This window comes from Aspergillus chevalieri, chromosome 2 (genome assembly GCF_016861735.1).
Source record: "Aspergillus chevalieri M1 DNA, chromosome 2, nearly complete sequence".
In the NCBI taxonomy this organism is placed as follows: Eukaryota; Fungi; Ascomycota; class Eurotiomycetes; order Eurotiales; family Aspergillaceae; genus Aspergillus; species Aspergillus chevalieri.
The window spans coordinates 3,893,742-3,912,583 of record NC_057363.1 but is presented as its reverse complement, the minus strand read 5'-3'; the positions used below and the strand labels follow the sequence as shown (position 1 = coordinate 3,912,583).

At 49.0% G+C, this 18,842-nt stretch overlaps 5 protein-coding genes across 5 annotated transcripts; 3 read left to right on the top strand and 2 right to left on the bottom strand.

Moving 5' to 3' along the window:
• Positions 1-1,443, bottom strand: ACHE_21339S (DUF914 domain membrane protein; the record flags this gene model as incomplete). The annotated part of the gene is made up of 3 exons (XM_043275412.1): positions 1-884; positions 939-1,129; positions 1,184-1,443. 3 exons carry the CDS (start codon positions 1,441-1,443, stop codon positions 1-3), a joined length of 1,335 nt encoding a protein of 444 aa, XP_043134403.1.
• A 1,545-nt stretch (positions 1,444-2,988) lies between these two features.
• PSY2 (SMEK family protein) lies at positions 2,989-6,042 on the top strand (the record flags this gene model as incomplete). Its single annotated transcript, XM_043275409.1, has 9 exons — positions 2,989-3,102; positions 3,212-3,308; positions 3,376-3,457; positions 3,514-3,560; positions 3,620-3,943; positions 3,993-4,796; positions 4,849-5,016; positions 5,066-5,502; positions 5,554-6,042. The coding sequence occupies 9 exons, from the start codon at positions 2,989-2,991 to the stop codon at positions 6,040-6,042; spliced, it is 2,562 nt and encodes an 853-aa protein (XP_043134402.1).
• A 2,735-nt stretch (positions 6,043-8,777) lies between these two features.
• On the top strand, positions 8,778-9,656 carry ACHE_21337A (DUF3632 domain-containing protein; the record flags this gene model as incomplete). The annotated part of the gene is made up of 2 exons (XM_043275408.1): positions 8,778-9,150; positions 9,226-9,656. 2 exons carry the CDS (start codon positions 8,778-8,780, stop codon positions 9,654-9,656), a joined length of 804 nt encoding a protein of 267 aa, XP_043134401.1.
• A 5,255-nt stretch (positions 9,657-14,911) lies between these two features.
• Positions 14,912-17,002, top strand: ACHE_21336A (uncharacterized protein; the record flags this gene model as incomplete). The annotated part of the gene is made up of 5 exons (XM_043275407.1): positions 14,912-14,986; positions 15,045-15,145; positions 15,201-15,846; positions 15,894-16,645; positions 16,711-17,002. 5 exons carry the CDS (start codon positions 14,912-14,914, stop codon positions 17,000-17,002), a joined length of 1,866 nt encoding a protein of 621 aa, XP_043134400.1.
• Positions 17,003-17,137: 135 nt separating this feature from the next.
• On the bottom strand, positions 17,138-18,642 carry erg1 (squalene monooxygenase erg1; the record flags this gene model as incomplete). Its single annotated transcript, XM_043275406.1, has 2 exons — positions 17,138-17,406; positions 17,463-18,642. The coding sequence occupies 2 exons, from the start codon at positions 18,640-18,642 to the stop codon at positions 17,138-17,140; spliced, it is 1,449 nt and encodes a 482-aa protein (XP_043134399.1).
• Positions 18,643-18,842: the final 200 nt, after the last annotated feature.

Here is an 18,842-nt window from a genome sequence, read left to right as displayed (position 1 = left end):
TCAAACGATATTAGCATCCCTCCTCTCACCTTCATCTCGAGTCTGACCCTGACCTAAATCCTCACCAGTAGGACCAGAACCAGAACCAGAACTAGCAACAACCCCCCTCCCAACAGTCGCATCAATCTTCCTCCTCGCCGTAAACAATCCATCAACACCGCGTTCCTGATCCTTCCCAAGCCACGGCTTCCTCGCCTCCGCCAACATCCGTCTCCCAAGGAAATAAATCAACTGCCCCACGATAATCATCACAAACGCAATCGGATACATCCAGTGCACCGTATAATGAAACACCTTGATCCCAATACACACGCTCCAGAAGTTCATGGTAAGCATGGAAATGTTGAAGAACGCCGCAGAGGCAAGGCGGAAGAGTAAGGGCGCGAGACAGTAGAATAGCGTCAGGCAGAGGGTGTACCCGGTGAGATAGCCGCCGACTTTACCGTTCCAGTGCGCGGAGCGGAAGGAGGCGCGGTCGAAGATGCCGGCTTGGGCGCCGTTGATTATCAGTGCGTAGAGGGACATTTGGCCCAGGACTTCGTACATGGGGCGTTTGCTGACGAAGTATTCTTCGAAGGTATTCGTGAGACCGTAGAACGTGGCGCCGAGGAGGGCGAAGAGGTCACCTTTTAGTTCGTTTGAAGCTGCCCCGTCGCCGCCGGTGATGTGATCTGAGGCGATGAGTACGCCCATGCCGCCGATGCAGATCAGGATTCCGGCGATTTGGGTGATGTGGTAGCGGACGTGGAGGAAGATGAAGGAGACGATGACGACGACGGCGATGGCCCAGAAGTTGATTAGGGAGGCGCTCATCATGGTTGTGTATTGGTAGGCGAGGACGATGAAGTAGTTGCCTTCGACGTCGCAGAAGGCGAGGATTATATCTTTGCTTTGTTAGACTAGATTATTGAGGAGAGGGTATATTGGGTGGTAGGTACATTTCCATCCATCATACCACACGACGCGGAGCCAGCGCTTGAAGCCGTAGCGGTATATTGTGAACGGGGTGAAGATGAGAGTTAACAGGACGTAGTTGAAGAATGTTTGGAAGGCAGGAATGGATGTCCCTTGAAGGTTCAGTAGTGTTGTGAATGTACTCGTTGATGTGTTGGTGATCGCCAGTATTTGTCTATCCCATTATCAGTATGCGCTTCATGACCAGAACCTGGTTGACACAACTCACCCCAGCACCAAAGTGATATAAAATTCCTTTGTCTTGAAGTATGCCAAAAACCCCTTCTTCTGCTCGTCTACCTGGTCCCCTGCTGCCGTTGGTTCTGCTTCCCCTCCATCTCCAGACCCAGATCCAGATGTCCCTGGTTCTCCCTCCGCGGCGGTGACAACCACCGAGGCATTTTGTTTCGGTGTGAGGTGCGGCGACAGGGTGGTGTCGGGTCCGGCGGAAGTAGTCTGAACAGCGATCTGGTCCTTGGAATCGGCCATTGTACGCTCGTTGTACTATTCTTGTGTCGCAATCTGGAGTTCAAGGTGTGACCACACGGTCTGCGGATAAGCGGGGAAGACGGCAGGCTTCAAACGCCGACAGGTGCGATGAGCTGGAGGCTCTCGAAGTTGACAGCGCTGGAAAAACCAAGGAGAGGGGTATAAATCCAAAATCGATAGCCAATTCCAACAGCCCAAAATCCAATGGCTGAAGAAAAAAATCAAAAGAGGAGAAATCTCGATCCAACCTGCACTTTTCCCTATCGGGAATCGCTCCGTCATCGATAAGAAGCCGAGGCCTTGTGGGGCCTCTCAGGCCAATAATAACAGTCTTTCATCGTTCTGGCCTATCAGATAAGGTCCCGCTGGCGGGAATGGCCGATAGCCAATGATTTCCTGTAGTTGTTTCTGCCTTGTAAATAAGGTGGTAAGGCAAGCACGGACAGGACAAGATGCATGCGAAGAGCCGCTTTGCGTCTTTGCATTGACAATCACCGTTCGCTGGACTCGCCAGGATTCGGTCGAGTCTGCAGTCTTCCTGATCTGGTTGAGTCAAGAAAGAGGCTTGTTTGAGTATGGTCACATGATAAGTTCTGCCGGAATGACTTCATCTTGCTTCTGGAATCTTTCTAGCAGATACTTGTACATATTATACGTATGGAGGAACATGCACACCGTATGGATGGGAATGGATGAGGACGCATAAAGAGCATTCTTTGACCGTGAGGCTTTCCCCTATGAATGAGATTAAGTACAGAGCCCTGGACCAAACAACGCAGCTTAACCATAACCATAACCATAAACTGCTCGGGCCTCGGGATACCCGTCCCCCCTGTTAGTGTTCCCTTAACGAAATCCCCGGTAAGGCCAGTTAAACATGGGTAAAAATATCACTGGAAACTTGACTTTGCGCTTGTAGATCGCGGAGTGCAGTGTCAGAAACATTCTCGAAGCTGCCCAGCGTTTAAGATACACAACAATAACACGCACAGTGCGCTCTCTCTGCGAGTAACGGTCGGGTGATTCTCCGGATGATTCTCAAACTGCGGTCGCGTGTGATATTCTTCTTTCTATTATTATAATTATGTTCACAGCTTTTTCACTGGTATTTCTTAATTTAACTATTTTTTTTCTCTGAATATTCCCGCCGAGGCCAACTGGTGGCCCGCCCTCAGCCTGAGAGAGTCTGGCTGGTGTCTGATCTCCATCGCAGTCAAACCCTTCCAAACATCTTTCATCATCGTCCACCACCACCGCCCATCGCCCGACTTCCACCCCCATCTCCATCCATCAACATCCCATTTTTCAACCTCCGCCATCTCCTATATCGCTTCATTTATTTCTCCTATCCTCCGCTTATCTTCGCGTCTCCCGTGACCTCCTCGCGACCGCCCGCGACCGCCGCTCTCGCTTCCTCCGATCTCGTCGCTCTCCCTCCTCCCACTCGCTTGCTCGCTCATTCGCTCTCCTCTCGCACCGGTACACTCACATCGAGCCCGGAGTGACGAGACACTGCCACATCCCCTTCTTCCACCCTGCCCGATCATGGCGCTGGAGCCGCAACCGCCCAGCGTTCGCAAGCGCGTCAAGGTCTACGAACTCAGGGATAATGACTGGTTTGATCGGGGAACGGGGTTTTGCACCGGCCAGTTCTTGGAAGTAAGAATCGCTTGCCCCAGACATTCGCGCAACAGCGCCTGTGATCGCGCTTGTTTTTCTCCGAGGAAGATGGTCAGTCGCTAACGCAGGCTTTTTGAAAATTTTGCAGGATGAACCGCGAATATTCGTCGAGTCTGAAGATGAGCCTGGTCGGGTGCTCTTGGAAACGAAAATAAACAGAGATGATGGGTATCAGAAGCAGCAAGGTGTGTGCTTTGTTGTTCTTGACGGCGTGCTTCACATGATGAGTTACTGATGGTTGTGCGACTACAGAGACATTAATCGTATGGACGGAGCCCACCGGGACGGATATGGCGCTGAGCTTTCAAGAAGCTGAAGGCTGCGCGGTTATCTGGTAAAGACCAATTCTGCTGGGACGGGTTTGATTCGGGTGGCTGACAGTCCGTTAAGGGATTTCGTCCACAGTGTCCAACACCATATGGGTGTGGCAACAACAGGTAGGACCTGCTGCTTTTTTTTTTCGTCGCGCGGTTCTTGGCTAATGCGAATCTGCTAGATGACTTATCAGAAGACCTTGATAGCTACCACCAGGTCATGCTACCCGCGCCGGAGCTCGGGAACCTACCAGAAATTGAACAGATTATGAGAGTCGCCAGCATGTCGCAACCCGGTCGAGATACGCTATCTAAAATCGTGATCCGCGACGACTACGTTACCAAATTGATCCCTCTCGTTTCCGTCGCAGAAGACCTCGAAAGCTTACCCGATTTACATCGCCTTTGTAGCATCATGAAATCCGTCATTCTCCTTAATGACAACACTATCATCGAAAATGTCGTTGCCGATCCTCTTATCCTCGGAGTTGTTGGAGCTCTAGAATGTGCGTGTTGTCATCATGGAATTCGATATTAGTACTGACTGTTCTCCAGACGATCCCGAGTTCCCTACTCATAAAGCAAACCACCGGCAATACCTCGCAGACGAATCCCGCTTCAAGGAAGTCGTTCCGATCAAGGACCCTATCATACGCAAGAAGATCCGTTGTACATGGCGCCTACAATACTTGAAGGACGTCGTTTTAGCACGGATTCTAGACGACCCGACGTTTTCCGTCCTCAATTCGTTGATTTTCTTCAACCAGGTCGAAATCGTGAACCATATCCAATCGAATGCGGCATTCTTAAAGGAGCTCTTTTCGGTCTTTGACCCCAGGAACCCAGACATGAGGCGAAAAGAAGACGCGGTACAATTCCTCCACCAATGTGCGGTCATCGCGAAGAACTTGCAGCCTCAAGGCCGCGCAAGTCTATACGCCAACTTCATCGGCCATGGCCTTTTCGCCGTAATTGCCTTTGCTGTGAAACACCCACGACCGTCAGTGAGAACGACTGGTATCGACATTCTGGTGGCGCTGCTCGACCATGATCCTATCTTGATGCGCGGCTATATGCTCAAGGCCGTCAACGAGAAGAAGACACCTCTCACGGATACCTTGATTGACCTGCTACATATGGAGTCCGACCTTGGCGTTAAGAACCAACTGGCAGATGCCATCAAAGTCCTGCTTGATCCTCAAGTAACCATGCAGGATGCGATGGGTCGGGCTGGCCCCGATTACTTTGCCAAACTCCGTCCCAACAACATTCTCTCTGATGCGTTTGTACAACACCATTTTGATGAATCGGCCAAGAAGTTGTTTATGCCGATGGGGAATCTCGAGCATCGTACTAATTGTATGTTCCTATACTGACAACTGCGATTGAAGAGAGCTAATAAGTTGCCTAGTTCATGACCTCACGTTCCACGAAGTGGCATTATACGCTCATCTTGTTGATATTCTTGGTTTCTTCATTCGCCAAGACATGTTCAGAAATCGCCATGTTCTCCAAACCGAAGCCATTGCACCACGGATAGCACAGTTGCTCACTGTGCCCCAGAAACATCTCAAACTGGGTGAGCACACAAGCTACGGATTCAATGACACATGTCTAACTATGCATAGCTGCCGTGAAATTCTTCCGCGGCCTAATTGGCCTCCACGACACATTCTACCAAGCAATTCTGACACGTCACAACACATTCGGCCTTATCCTCGACATTGTTCGTGAGACGATGCCCCGTGACAACCTTCTAAACTCAGCATGTCTCGAACTCTTCGAATGCATTCGAAGGGAAAACATCAAAACGTTGATTGTGCACGTGGTTGAGAAATACCGCGAAAAGCTCCTGAGCATCATCTATGTCGATACATTCATCAACCTGGTCAACCGGTACGAACAGATGCAGGGCTACGGGGCTGACGCTGAGTTCACGCTGTCTGCGCGGGGCGAGGAAGTGCAGACACCGAGAGTGCAGCCTAATGGACAGCGGTGGCCAGGAGTTGGGGAGATGGATGCTGCCGAAGAAGCTTACTTTAATACATCAGATGATGAGGAGGAGGTGAGCCACATCATGAAGTCATATCTTTCATGGTATGCTAATCAGCTACAGTGGCAGCAAACCAATTCCGATGCCGCGCAGAATGCCCCTACTCTTCCACCTCTTCCAGCCGCCAAACCATTAGTTGACTACCCCGACGACGATGATGAAGATGCGATGGATACACAATCGGACTCGACACAAGCCCAGAAACAAGAAGAAAAGCCCTCGAGGCAAGAGCCTCACCTTACACAATCTCCTGAAATCAGACCTACAACACCACCATCCCAGCCACCCCCTGAACGATTATCAGAGAAGCGTCGCCGTGAAGAGGAAGACGAAGACGAATTAGTCAAGCTAACCTCTGGCGGACCGAAACGACGAAGCTCGACGAGCAGTAACTCGGGAAGCTCAGGGTTTTTGCGACGAAAAAGGAGCATAGAAAAGGGAAACACGCAAAGTACCGGCAACGTCAGCGCACCACCCAAGAAGATTTCGATCAACATCGGGGCCAAGTCCTCCAACACAACAACCACGACGAGCAGTGAACAGGAGAATTGAATTGAGATGAAATAATACGGCATTGAAGGCAGTTGATCCCCTGACTTTTTTTTTTTTTTCATTTTTATGTTTCATTTGAATGGCATCCATACATATCGGCGTTTATTTGCACAAATCAATAACCATATATCCCTATTCCCTAGCGAACTGTTGTCAGGATACCTGTCTGTTTTGCGTGTCTTTGCGTTTTCCGACTTCTTATCTTAGATACCAGATGAAGTGACGGTGTTTTTTTTTTTTTTTCTTTCTTCGTTTTTTCGTTTCTGCTTCTCCTGTACCTTTTTCTCATGCTATCAACCTTTTCTCATTACACATTTATTCTTGTCTTATTTTTGGCATTTTTAGATATCATGTTTGCTTTCACTTCGTTTGTTTGTTCCCGGGGTTTGTGTTACTTGCACTGGAATCGGAAAATCCATTTTCTTGCATCTGTGTGTATTGAACGCTTTTACTTCTTGATCCGGATTCGACTGCCTTCTCTGCCGGTTACATTGTCAGCTCCAGGTTCCCGGAACTGGGCATTGTGGTTATGTATAGAAATGCCTTGGTGTGTTCTTCCTTTCTCTCTTCTCTGTATTTTGTTTCCTCGATGTGTTTAGGACCTCTGGAGTCGGGTCGGGTCAGGGTTAGCTTGAGCTAACCTAGACGGAATGGGATGGGATGGGATGGATGAACTTGCATTTATGCATGTAATGGAATCGACTTTCTCCTTTCACACACGCTTTCAAATGATTTGTTTAGTATGGACCAGAGAGTAGTTCGCCTCAGTAAACTGGCCTTGGGAGGGTAGCCTGAGCTGAGAGTCAGCCTAGGCCACACCCACTCTGCCTTGAAAAACACAAGGAGAGCACTCTGCTCGAAAGCCCTGCGCATACAGGAGTTTGGAGCTAGGAAAAAGACCAGACATATTATAGAAGGTCCCACCCCGGGAACTCATAGGGACAAGAGTCTGAAAGTTATCTGCGGCCTCGAGTTCATGGAATAGGATCTGTCATAGCTTTAGGGCGAGACATGGACAATTAACTTGATTAAATAATATAATAGCCGTATCCGACGGACAATACACCTTGAGAACAGGAAAGGGCTCTCATAGCCATCATCTCAACATATTTCGTAGATGGAAAGATATCTAGAAATTGACAGTTGACGTGCAAAAGTGCGAGGAGCGATCGGAATCTGAACAATGAACCCACGCCCATGAGTGTTAAAGGCCGGAGATCAGTGATTCCTTTAAAAGATAATATAAGAGAACGCACACGTATAACATGTGTCATCTTCTACCCGAGGTATCAATACCTCGAGACGAATTTGGGCAATTTTGCTGTACAAATCATTGCACAGATAATTCACATGCAACATACAGTTGAAGTATGTCTGTGCTCCCATCAGCAGCCATACAGCGCAGCTGTCCCTCATCCCTCATGACTTTGTCAATTTGTTCCCCCTTTCCGGACGCGTGAAGGATCTTCGCTAGCACAGCGTGGGTGTTGAGAATCGTGGGATGTGGCAACTCTTCATTAGAAGATGTGGTAAATTGGACCAGTCTTCTACCGTCTTGATCAGGCAAAGGCAAGAAGGTTGAAAGTGGCGACTTCTGAAATCTGGGATATATTTCAACGTGGTAAGTATTTGCGATTTCCTGTTTATGTTAATATAAACTCAAAATGGGGTTATATAGGTTTAATTAACCGTCGAATGCAAGGCAAATTCCAGTCGACCAATATCTTTTTCCTGTGTTTTGACAATCAGCATTCTGTCATCATACCTTGGGAGGATGGTGCCATTACTTCACCAGCGTTGTTTGAATAATACCCGAGGCTGAAAGGAATAATGTGCACTAGCTGCGTTGGTGAGCATGGCAGGTTGGAGTTGAGTTCAGGTTTTGATTCCACTGAGGTCACGTCCCAGATGCCAGTCAGTACACATTTATACCCATCCCTCATCAGGCAAACTTCCTTCAGGCGTTTCTGGTCGTTCCGAGTGGGCGAAGCCAACATCGCTGCAACCCAGGAGTCACGTTCTTCAATTGCATTTTCAAATGGTGAGAGCGACACATTTGGTGTTCTGCCACCACTAGCCTTCACTATTGAGAACCATTTGTAAGTCTGATTTTTTCAAGCAGCTCAGGTTGAACACTTACTTGGTATTAGAATAGCAGTTGTAAAATGAAGAGCAATGTCATAGGGTCTATTGTCAGGTGTGTCTTCCCGAACTAAGTGAAGCATGACTTTCTTTCCATGGAGTGGTAAGTGGTTTATGAACGCGCTGAGCACCTCTGCAGTGTCATCAGGGGTTTTGCGGGGTATGTAATCCTTGAGTCGATTAAGTGAGATCTCTGTGGCTGTTTTGATTAGATCTGGGTCTGAGGGAGGCTCAGCAGAAATTGCGTCGCTAAGGGAAGAGATTGATGAGGCAAGAGCATCTTCGGCGGATGTTTGCCTCTCTGTATCGAAGCAAGCAGTGTTGTTCAGCTAGAAGATATTGGGTAGTATTCTCGTGTATTCAATGTCTCTAACAGGCTATAATGATGAAGATGAGGAATGAAAGGATAAAGGGTGAGGAGGAGGAGTAGTAGTAGTAGTAACTAACAATAAGGCTGCTTAATCAGGGTCTAGCGCCGCGCCGCAAGGCTGTGCAGGGCTGAATATCGTATATAACGACCAAAAGTCCTTGGGCTCCCATTCTTGTCTATTTCTCAATTTCTGGCAATTGTTATCTTTAAGGCAGTATCTATCATGGAAGAATATGACCCCGATCTAGTCCCGACCCAAGAATTCAAGATCCTACACAATCTCGTCACGGATCCAGATGCATCGGCAGCAGACGCAGTACAACAAGTCCTTGACCTGACCACAACAGAAATCCTAGCCAAAAATGACACACCCGGAAGCAACTTCGACAGCGATGTTGCTTGGAATATTTGTGTCTTAATTATCGATATCGCCGCAAACACTGCACCAACGCGGCAGACTAAGCTTCTTGATTTCGTCTCACGGATTCGAAAAGTCACCGTGGCCGACCCGAGGACGGGGGAGAAGGTTGGATGTGGGAATTTCGGTTATCTTTGGACAGATTTGCATTCTTTTGGGATGCATGCTGCTGACATGTGTAATTCCTGTAAGGGGACTTATCGCATCCTGCACTATATACACATATGTATCACCCACTAACACTTACTCTCAGTTATCCATCATCATTCCCACACGCCAAAGGAGCTAGAAAAGTGGGAGAACAATACTGCCTTTATTGCGCAGAGCACGGCTGCTGCTGCTATCACTCGCAACGGCAAACCCACACACAGGATGGATTTCTCAATCTATGGACTGTATGCATGCCGTGATGCTTTTGAGGAAGAAAATCAGTATAAATCTGCTGTGCGAACGGCATGTTTGTGGTTCATATATGCCGCAGGATCGATGTTGGGAAATTGCAAAGTTGGACGGGTTTACGATCTCCATGATCCCCCGGAAAGAGGGTTTGATTTGGATAGGTGGCATGCTTGGAAACAGGGCTTGGTCCGCACTCAAGCTGGCTATGGAGATGAGAGGACACAAGAGCTTGTTAGAATTGCCCTGGAACGGATTGCTCAGGTTGAAGCAGAGAGATTGAACTGAATACTATCAGCTATTGTATCGCAAATTGACCAAAGATATACAACCTTTATACAGGAATCAACTTTACGCTGGCCAGTCTGTTCTTGGCTAGGAATAGTCCTACAAATTCTCATCCGCTCACCTTTTGCATCCAAACATCTTGCCCTTCACGCGTCCACGACGTTCCATGAAACCTCTCACCAAAATGGAAGACAACCTCGGCCGTAGAGCGTCGAACTGATGATGCAAGCACTAAACCATCGAAGACAGACCTCCCCTAATTGTACAACAGCATGCGCAATGAGCAAGTACGCGGTAGCAAGCTCCATCCATGTGTCTCTCGGATAAATTGTCCCCCATTTACTCAAATTCGATAACTCAATCGCTCTGGTAGGGAGCAAACTGGGTACTTAGAAACTGCAGGTTTATCGTCAAGCATATTGCATCGAAAACTAGATTCACGTGGCTGTAGGAGGGAAATACGGTGGTATAGCTAGTTGTTGTCAAATTGCTAAGACAGAGTGATGAAGGACGGTCCGACAGATGCGCTAATAAACCACATTGATCGAACAATGACGGGATGCGGAGGTACTCATAATGACTATAGGCCCTGAGAGGGCAGGACTTGTTGAAATGGAGAGATTCCCACTAAAGGCTTGAATGCCCTTCTAACCGGATGGAATTTCCCTGACCCTGTCGACCATCCCGCTCGAGATGCAGCATTTGGAACAGTGTCTCTAACGACAGCTGTGTCCCTCCCCACCACCAACACAAAGTTGGTACACTCGAGGATAATAGTAGCGTAATTCATCTTGGGGATAACCTCAAGTCAGCGAAATATACTATGTAGACAGATGATCGAGGCCTTTTTATGCATCAAGTCCTGCCTGCAAGAGGACTATGTGACTTGTGGATTCTACCCAACAGTGTCAGTGCTCTCGAATTAGGATTAGGAATTCAATGACTCGTTAAGATACAATTTCCCTTGTAATCCATCAACTACAGTCGTATTCGTACAGTCGTCGTGAGATATACAGATGATGTGTATTAACAAATTCCATTGAGGCGCTGTGGCCACCATGCTATCCTTAGATATGTCTGGAGCCTTTGATAGGGTGACCCGGGAGCGTCTGATCCACGTACTAAGAAGCAGGAAGGTCCCGAGAAGCATCTGTGGATGGGTAAACTCCTTCATGCTAGAGCGACGGACCACGCTTGCCTTCGACGACGAGGAAACCGATGACTTTCTGCTACCCGGGGGCGTGCCGCAAGGCTCCCCTATCTCCCTGATTCTCTTCCTCTTCTATAACGCAGAGTTAATCGAGGAGTGTGGGAAGCATGACTCTAGGCTCGACCGGATTGGCTTTGCCGACAATATGAACATGGTTGCTTTTGGGCGGTTCACAGAGGATAACTGCAGACACCTAGAAAGAGCCCACGGTCGCTGCATGGACTGGGCGAGGCGGTATGGGGCGAATTTCGCCCCTGAGAAATATGAACTCATGCATTTCTCTCGGCGGTGGTGTTATAATATGGAAGCGGAAATCGCGGTTAGTGGTCAAACGGAGACGCCTGCCCAGGTTATGAAAATCCTAGGGGTGTGGCTAGACCCAGCCCTCTGATGGGGTAGTCACCTCGAGGAGACCCGCACGAAAACTGAGATCCCAAACCCGAGCATTGACATGTCTCTCCGCCTCTACTTGGGGCCTCCCGCTAATACAGGCACGCCTTGTCTACAAGATGGTCTTTCTACCCGCTCTAGTTCATGGGGCTTTAGCGTGGCACCAGCCAGGGAAGAGTGCAGGTGCTTCCACACCGAGGGGACTCGCAACTAAACTCAGGCCAAGACAGAATGATTGCCTGAGGACGATCACAGGAGCATATATGGCAACCCCGATCTCAACTATGGAAGCGGAAACTAATATTTGCCCGCTCGACCTCTATCTCGACAACAAGGTAGCTAAGGCAGTGCACCGGCTCAAGCAGACCGGGGTGCCGCAACTATTAACTGCTCTGAGGATCAGATAGGTTTACAAAACGAGATCCACCAGTTTGAACAACAATACGTTATCCATAAAGCTCAATCCCGGAAGTAGTACAATGCATTTGGCATCTTCCAGGGTCGCTCTGAAGGAAATGGATCGTCGAGCAGCGAGGCTCCTAAACGTGCTGGTTAACGAACCAACTGCCTATGTGGCGCCAACCACCGCTTCACTGGCTGCCCATACGTGAATCCTGCCTCAAGACCTGCTGGATGGACTCCTGACCCATCTACACAAGCCAAGTTCAATCAACCTAAGCATTAAGCGCTTCAGGCTGCTTTGGATCGCGCTCATCAAGAGATTGGTAATAGCCATTTACCTGCTCATGCGCCTGCGCCGCAAGGAAAAGTACATACATTAGTCCTCCATACCTCGAGAGCGTGAACACTGCTCTATTTATGATCAGGAAAAGGCCTTTAAACTCCGTTAACGCCGCTTAACCCCTCCGAAGTATCGAAAACACGAAGTTCTGAACAAAAAAAAAAGCACTATTTCCTCGTCTGGCCGCGAGGTCAATCAGTGGATTTTTTTAGCGCATACAGTAGTGTGATTAATCTAGCGATCCTATAAGACGAGATAGCTGCATCCTGGCTGGACCAGCCCGGGACCAGACTAACCCCGAGCATACCCCTGAATATGAATAGTATAACATGACTGGCACTTGATATTCAACAATAATGACAGAATCAGTAATAGCAATTCCAGGCGTCCCAGAATGCGAGGATTCTTACAATCCAGCGCTCTTCTCATCTCCCTGTCTCTAGAGACACAAGCTCAATTCACCCATGAGACACGATTTAGCACCGCGTTCGGTCTCGCTAGCCAGAACAAAACACTCGATTATGTGGTATGTCCACCAGTATTCTTATGTGCAGAATAATGGCTAAGGATACACAGATAGTCGGAGGAGGCACAGCAGTCCTAAGCCGTGTCTGCGCGAATATGAACTGGAACTCGGGCACATATGAGAAGAGGCGGCTGGGCAACGTCAGGGTGACGATACGTAAATGAATTGATCCTGGTGGGGTCGAAAGACGGCTGTGGAGGGGGAGAGTTGCCATCCAGTTCACAGCCAGACCTGGATGCCGGATAATCAGGAAGTTCCCTATCCCATGTAGAAACTCAGGAGCTTGGCCGAAGGGTAAACCATGAGGTTTTGAGATAAAAGACTTTAGCAAGGCAGCTGAGCATCCAGGTGTCCTCAAGGGAAAGCCCAAATAGGATGCATGGCCGGAAGCAACAGCCAAAAACTCAAAAGTCGCTGATCAGTTGGCGGACCAAGCATGAAAGGGCCCATTACTGCAATCATAAGCAGTAGTACAGCATCAGGGGGGTGATGTGGATAGGTCGATTTCCAATGAAGCGACAGTAACAAGGTCTCAATGTCTCAATCATTCAGATGACCGTCGGCCACTCCGGCGCCATACTGGAAAAGGGTAATCGTCGGGTAACGCGGCATCTTGGTAAGAGGGCAGTGCACCGGGCGAGGCAGACAGGAGAGGGAAAAAGAGAAGAGAAAGTGCGTGGTCCTTTGAGGGGGAGATGCCGGGCTTTTATAGATGCAATGGATGTGTTGAGGCGGCGCTATCCCTGATACAGTAGACGCCATACCGCAAAGGGCAATGGTATTCCCGTCGACAGCAGGCGGTAGGGCTCGGCAGAAGCGTGGTTCAATGAGAGCCGTTTCTGGCGCCCCGCTAACCGTCACAACTTATACTTGAATTTATGTACCCTAAAATATCTCTCGACATAATAGACATGCTTAATATGATCTAATTAGCACTCGGATATCGTAAAACCTTATAATAAGCTACTTGCACGGGCATTTAGGGGCTCAAAGGAATGTTGTGCACTGTGATCCTGATCCAAAGAATACTGGCAATGCAGGTTGTTTTGCCTTCTTTCTTCTCCCAGAACTCGTCCGGTCCCTGTATTATACCAAGCACGGGAATCTATGTCTACCACAACAAGTATCCCGATTCCGTTGACGACCGGATCCCAAAGTGGGCTGGGGACAGAAGTGTGCGTTTGGGGGCCTGCTCCAAATGTTACCACCAAATATACATACACCTGGTCTGGTACAGATGGCTCCAAAACAAGCACCCCGGGTGAAATGAGCTCTCCCGGCTACTTCAATGCCTTTGGTATCGAAATCCGGTGGCAGTTGACTGATTTCAATAGCGTACCCGCCACAGCCTCTGCTACAGCAACCCAGGACATTTCTCCATCGCAAGATTCTGCCGGGTCAGACAGTTCCGCAGGGCTTTCCTCGGGCGCAAAAGTAGGAATTGGGGTTGGCGTCGCTGCCGGTGTGATCGCTGTGGCGATCATTGCGCTGTTCTTCTGGTTCCGGCAACGGAAAGCTCGACAGGCGTCGTCTGTGCCTTCACATGATGTATACCCGCCTACGTGTATGGCCTTAATGCGCATGCGCATGATATGTGCGGTGGCGGCGAACAAGTGGCCGAACTGTCTACTGCAAGGAATAAGCCATTTACCTATCAAAAGGCGGAATTACCGGCTGGGATGAGATATAGATACCATATCAAAAAGTTGAATCTCATCTCATCTCAAAAATGTTGCATCTCAAGATCATCTTCAAGAATGTTTTTGAGATCTCAATCTCATCTGATGAGGATCTATCGGACAAATAGTCGGCCCGATTACCGAGGCCAGGGGATCTTTATATAGGTCGATGTTTACACGTATTTAGATAGTCAAGCACTCAAGCACTTGTTCTACGTGTGGTTACCATAGACTTCAATATTATTCCCTTCGGCATATAATATACTCTCCATCTTCTGTACGCCATATAGCCTCGTGCAGTCGGATTATCGGCTCCCGATTCCCCGAACCTGAGCTACCCGCTTCATCATCAAAATCTCAAAAAGTCCCGTGACCAAAGGGCACTGACCAATCACGTTTGTTTACAGTTACGCGTGGCTATATCCACGTAACAGCTCCGTGCCCTAAAGCTTTTTGCGTAATTTGTTTTACCCCAGAACAGACTCGAATTTCTTTGAAGATATTGAAAAATATCATCATGGCACTGAACATGAATCGCGGATGAGCCAAGCCAAACCACCCCGTCAAGATAAAGTTAGATTGAGTTGGCCGTGACGGCTCCCCCGGAAACCAACCCCTAACCCATTGCGGAGTAAAACCTGGCTGAGATATCTCCACAACGTTGCATACTACTCTCGATTCCAGCTGTAATTGGGAGTAATTTATTTCATGGACGGGGACCCTGGTGCTGGTTCCCAACGGGGCAGAGCGCGGACGGCGTGCGATTTATGTCGGTACCGAAGGGTACGTTCAAAACCAACCAACAGAGAGGAAAAAATGTGCGCTGTACTGATGCTGACAGGTCCGTTGCGATGGTGAAAAACCAGCATGTGAGACCTGTAGGCTTGCGAGGGTGGAGTGTGTTTTTACGCCGCGAGTTAGGCAGCGGAAGGATATCCGCAGGTGAGAATTGAACCGTATCATTTCCTTGGAAGGAACGCTGGGCTAATGGCTATAGGGAGCTGGCGGAGACAACAGCCAAAGTACAGCAATTACAAGAAGCATTAAGAGCAGAGCGAGCGCGCTATCAGAGCCAGACTCCGTGGCTAATTCCTAGTCCAACGGCATGGCCAGGTCCAGGCTCGACTGACGGGCTGGATTCGTACGGCTTCGATGCAGCAAAAGAGGCCTTTCGAAAACATCTGTCATACTGTGACCCAACATTCTCTTCTGCTATTCACCGGGCGGGTTATATATTCAACATTGACGAATTCCTAGACCAGGTATCTTACTCATTCAGAGCACAATATCCAGCGCATCAATCAAGAACCGTTCTCCCAAAATGGCCTCCGCAGGAGCTAGTCCAGCGCACAATTGAATATTTCTCGAGAACGGGGCTTTACTCTGTTTTTCCTGTCGTTCAAACGGAGACTCTATCCTCGGACATTGATCCGAGTATCATTTGTCAACCTGGGAATAATATGAAGGCAGCGGATATAGCGCGTCCGGTTGCGTTGACAGCGCTTCTTGGGAGGATTCACAGGCATGAACCTGAATTCGCAGATGCAGAACCTGATGCGTATATACAAACTGCATTGGGCTTGATACCGCAGTTAATGATGGACAGTGAGAATCTAAGAACGTTGGAGAGCTTAGTTCTACTGGTAAACTTCCTCCACAACGATCAAGAACCATGGTCTAACGACAACAGGCCCTCTACATCTTCCCCACCGGCCAAGCCCAACTCGCAGAACTCCTGCTCTCCATGTCCGTCCGCGTCCTCTACAACCTACGCGCCAACCACCAAACGAACAAGCAACACACCCGAGCCCTCTTCTGGCTAATCTACTTCATCGACAAAGACCTCTCCCTCCGACAATTCCAACCCCCCTTGATCCACGATGGCGATTGCACTCTCTCCCTACCAGACACATATGTCTCCGAATCTTCAACGCACCGTTTCCTCTCAAAGCCGCTGTCGCCAAACGAGCTGCTTTTCCCATCTGATCTCCGTCTGTCGCTAATAAAATCCAAGATCTACACACTTCTCTACTCAAAGAATGCCCCAACACATCCAGCGCAATCCTCAGAAGCACAGGCGAGAAAACTGCAACATATCCGCGAACTAGATCAGGAACTCAGTGAATTCAAGGCTGCGTTCCCGGTTACTCTGCCGCTGGATAGTTTTCTATCCGGGATGGGACGGGATGTGCCGGATATTTTGCTGCATGATATGAGTCTGAGGGGGTATAATATTCATCTGGAGTATTGGTTTTGTTTGGGGAGGATTCACGCTAGTGCTGCCAGTACTACCGCCACCAGAGGAGGTGATGGTGGTAGTGGTAGTGGTGCAGTGCAGTCGCCGTTATTGTCATCGAGTATGAACCTGTGTCATCAAGCGGCTAGATCGACGTTGTTGTTTATGGTGCGGACGAGGCATTTCATCATGCCAGGTAATTTCTGGTAGTCTTCTCTCTTCCCTCCCCACTTTTATTACTCAAGCCGCTGGAATCTAACTTTGTGAATAGGATCCACGCTCAATCACTCCTAACTTCTATCATCACTCTCTTCTGGTATATGATTGCCGCAAACTCCGCGGAGACATTTGAAGAAGATCTAAACATTCTAGAGAGTATTGCGGATACATTCAAGGAGATAGTTGAGAGCGGGAAGTGTGGAGATGGTGGTGATGGGCGTTTTCCGCCATTTTATATCACGGAGAAGTTCGTGAGGTGGTTGATTGGGACAGTGAGGAATCGACATAATATGAGCGAGTTGCATGAGGGTAGTTTGACCACTGACATCAAAGACACTGATTGACACTTGATTATGTACATCTATCATGTATAATAAAATTAGGTACTAGTAATTAAACAAACAACCATGCAAGAAAAACACGATATGTGATAGTAATACACCACTTAACCCCATCAAACCCAGATCAACCAGTCCTGCCTAATAAAACGCCTCAATAAGCATATACGGGAAAATAACCACACAAGCCGTCCAAAACACCAGCACACACTGAATCAGCGCGAGCGGCAGCTTCCACAGCGGCGCGTCGCGGATAATAAGCCATAAGGAGAGAAAAGCCACGGAGAAGAAGTGCCAGAAGAGGACGAGGGGGCGCTGGACGAGACCGCCTAGGAGGCTGACAGGGCCTTCGACGCGGCCGAGTTGGAAGTAATGGAAGCAACCGCGTTGGAGGGCGCGGAGCTTTTCGTCTTTTTTTTCTTTGTTAGTGATGTTTTCAGTATGGATGGGTTTGAGGGGAGGGTACCATTTGCAGCGAAAAGAGAGTAAAGGGCTTGGGCAAGGATATTAATGACAGATGATGCCTGCTTGCGTTGCCAGTGAAAGGTGGACAACTGCTTGAGGACTTTGTTGGTGTCTGATAGACTAGGGACCTTCTCCGGGCTGAGGAGATCGCGAATAAACAGCACGTCGTTGAAAGCAACCGTCATTCCACCACCGGTCAGAGGATGACGCATATTCAACGCATCACCCAGAATCATCAGACCAGGCGTCTTGTTTGTCGACGCTGGCAAGAAAGAATTAGGCATTGACCGCAGCGTACCATGTTCCAGCGCAGCCAGAAATGACGGCCGAATACCCTCCGGCAACGACGGCAGAACGACATTGCGCATATGATTCTTAACACCCCCATTCTTCACCGACGCAGACGGCAAGTTCTCAGGAACATCAATAAGAATCCGCGTCTCCCTAGAACCGATCTGATAAACCAGAATCGGGGGGTTATCACTAAGCAGCACATGTCCGAAATGCGGCATCGGCAATTTCGCGTCAATCAACTCCAACCCCCAAAACCGTGACTTCACCCGTGGCGCATGCGCATGGTACTGCTTCCGAAATTTCGATGCATACCCATCCGCGACAACAGTGAGATGCGCAAAGTAGCAATCCCGCCTCTGATCCCTATTCACACACTCCACACCCAGAACCTGCTTGGTATGTGAGCAAGTAATCAACTCCGTCGCCTTCGTCTCAACAATAGTCACATTCGGACACGTCCTCGCCGCCTCACGAAGCTTCATCACGAATCGGCCATGGTGGAACGAGCGGCCCTCGGGGACCGGCTCGGAGGGCGATTGTCGGGGATACGGGATGGTCACTGGTTTTCCGAAGTATGTCAAGTAGTATCCCTCCACGCGAATCGCGTCAATGTCATCGAGACAATCTCGTAATCCTAGCTGTTCGAGTGCGTGTACGCCGCCGGGTTGGAGGAGTTCGCCCACGATGCGGTCTGGTTCCTTCAGGGAGGCTTCGAGGAGGAGGACGCTGCGACCTTGGCGGCCTAGAGCTACTGCGAGAGCGCAGCCGAGGATTCCGCCGCCCACGATTAAGACGTCTGCGTCATGATGGATGACTCTGCGTTGTTCAGCGTGGCTGATGACAGGCTTCGAAGGAGTTGCGTGGCCGTTCGAGACCACGGAGGTCATGTTGCGGAAGATGGTCGGGGGAAGGATTGGTTAACGGTCAACGGGATTGGCGAGCGAATGACGGATACTGGAGCATAATCTCGTGAAAAATAGTTTTAAAAGAAAGGAATTGAGATGATGGCTTCTGGAGTGTCGGATTAAGGGGGTAACATAGGAACTTTTTTTAAGTGGCGTGACATGTGAAGAGGCGGTCTTGGCAT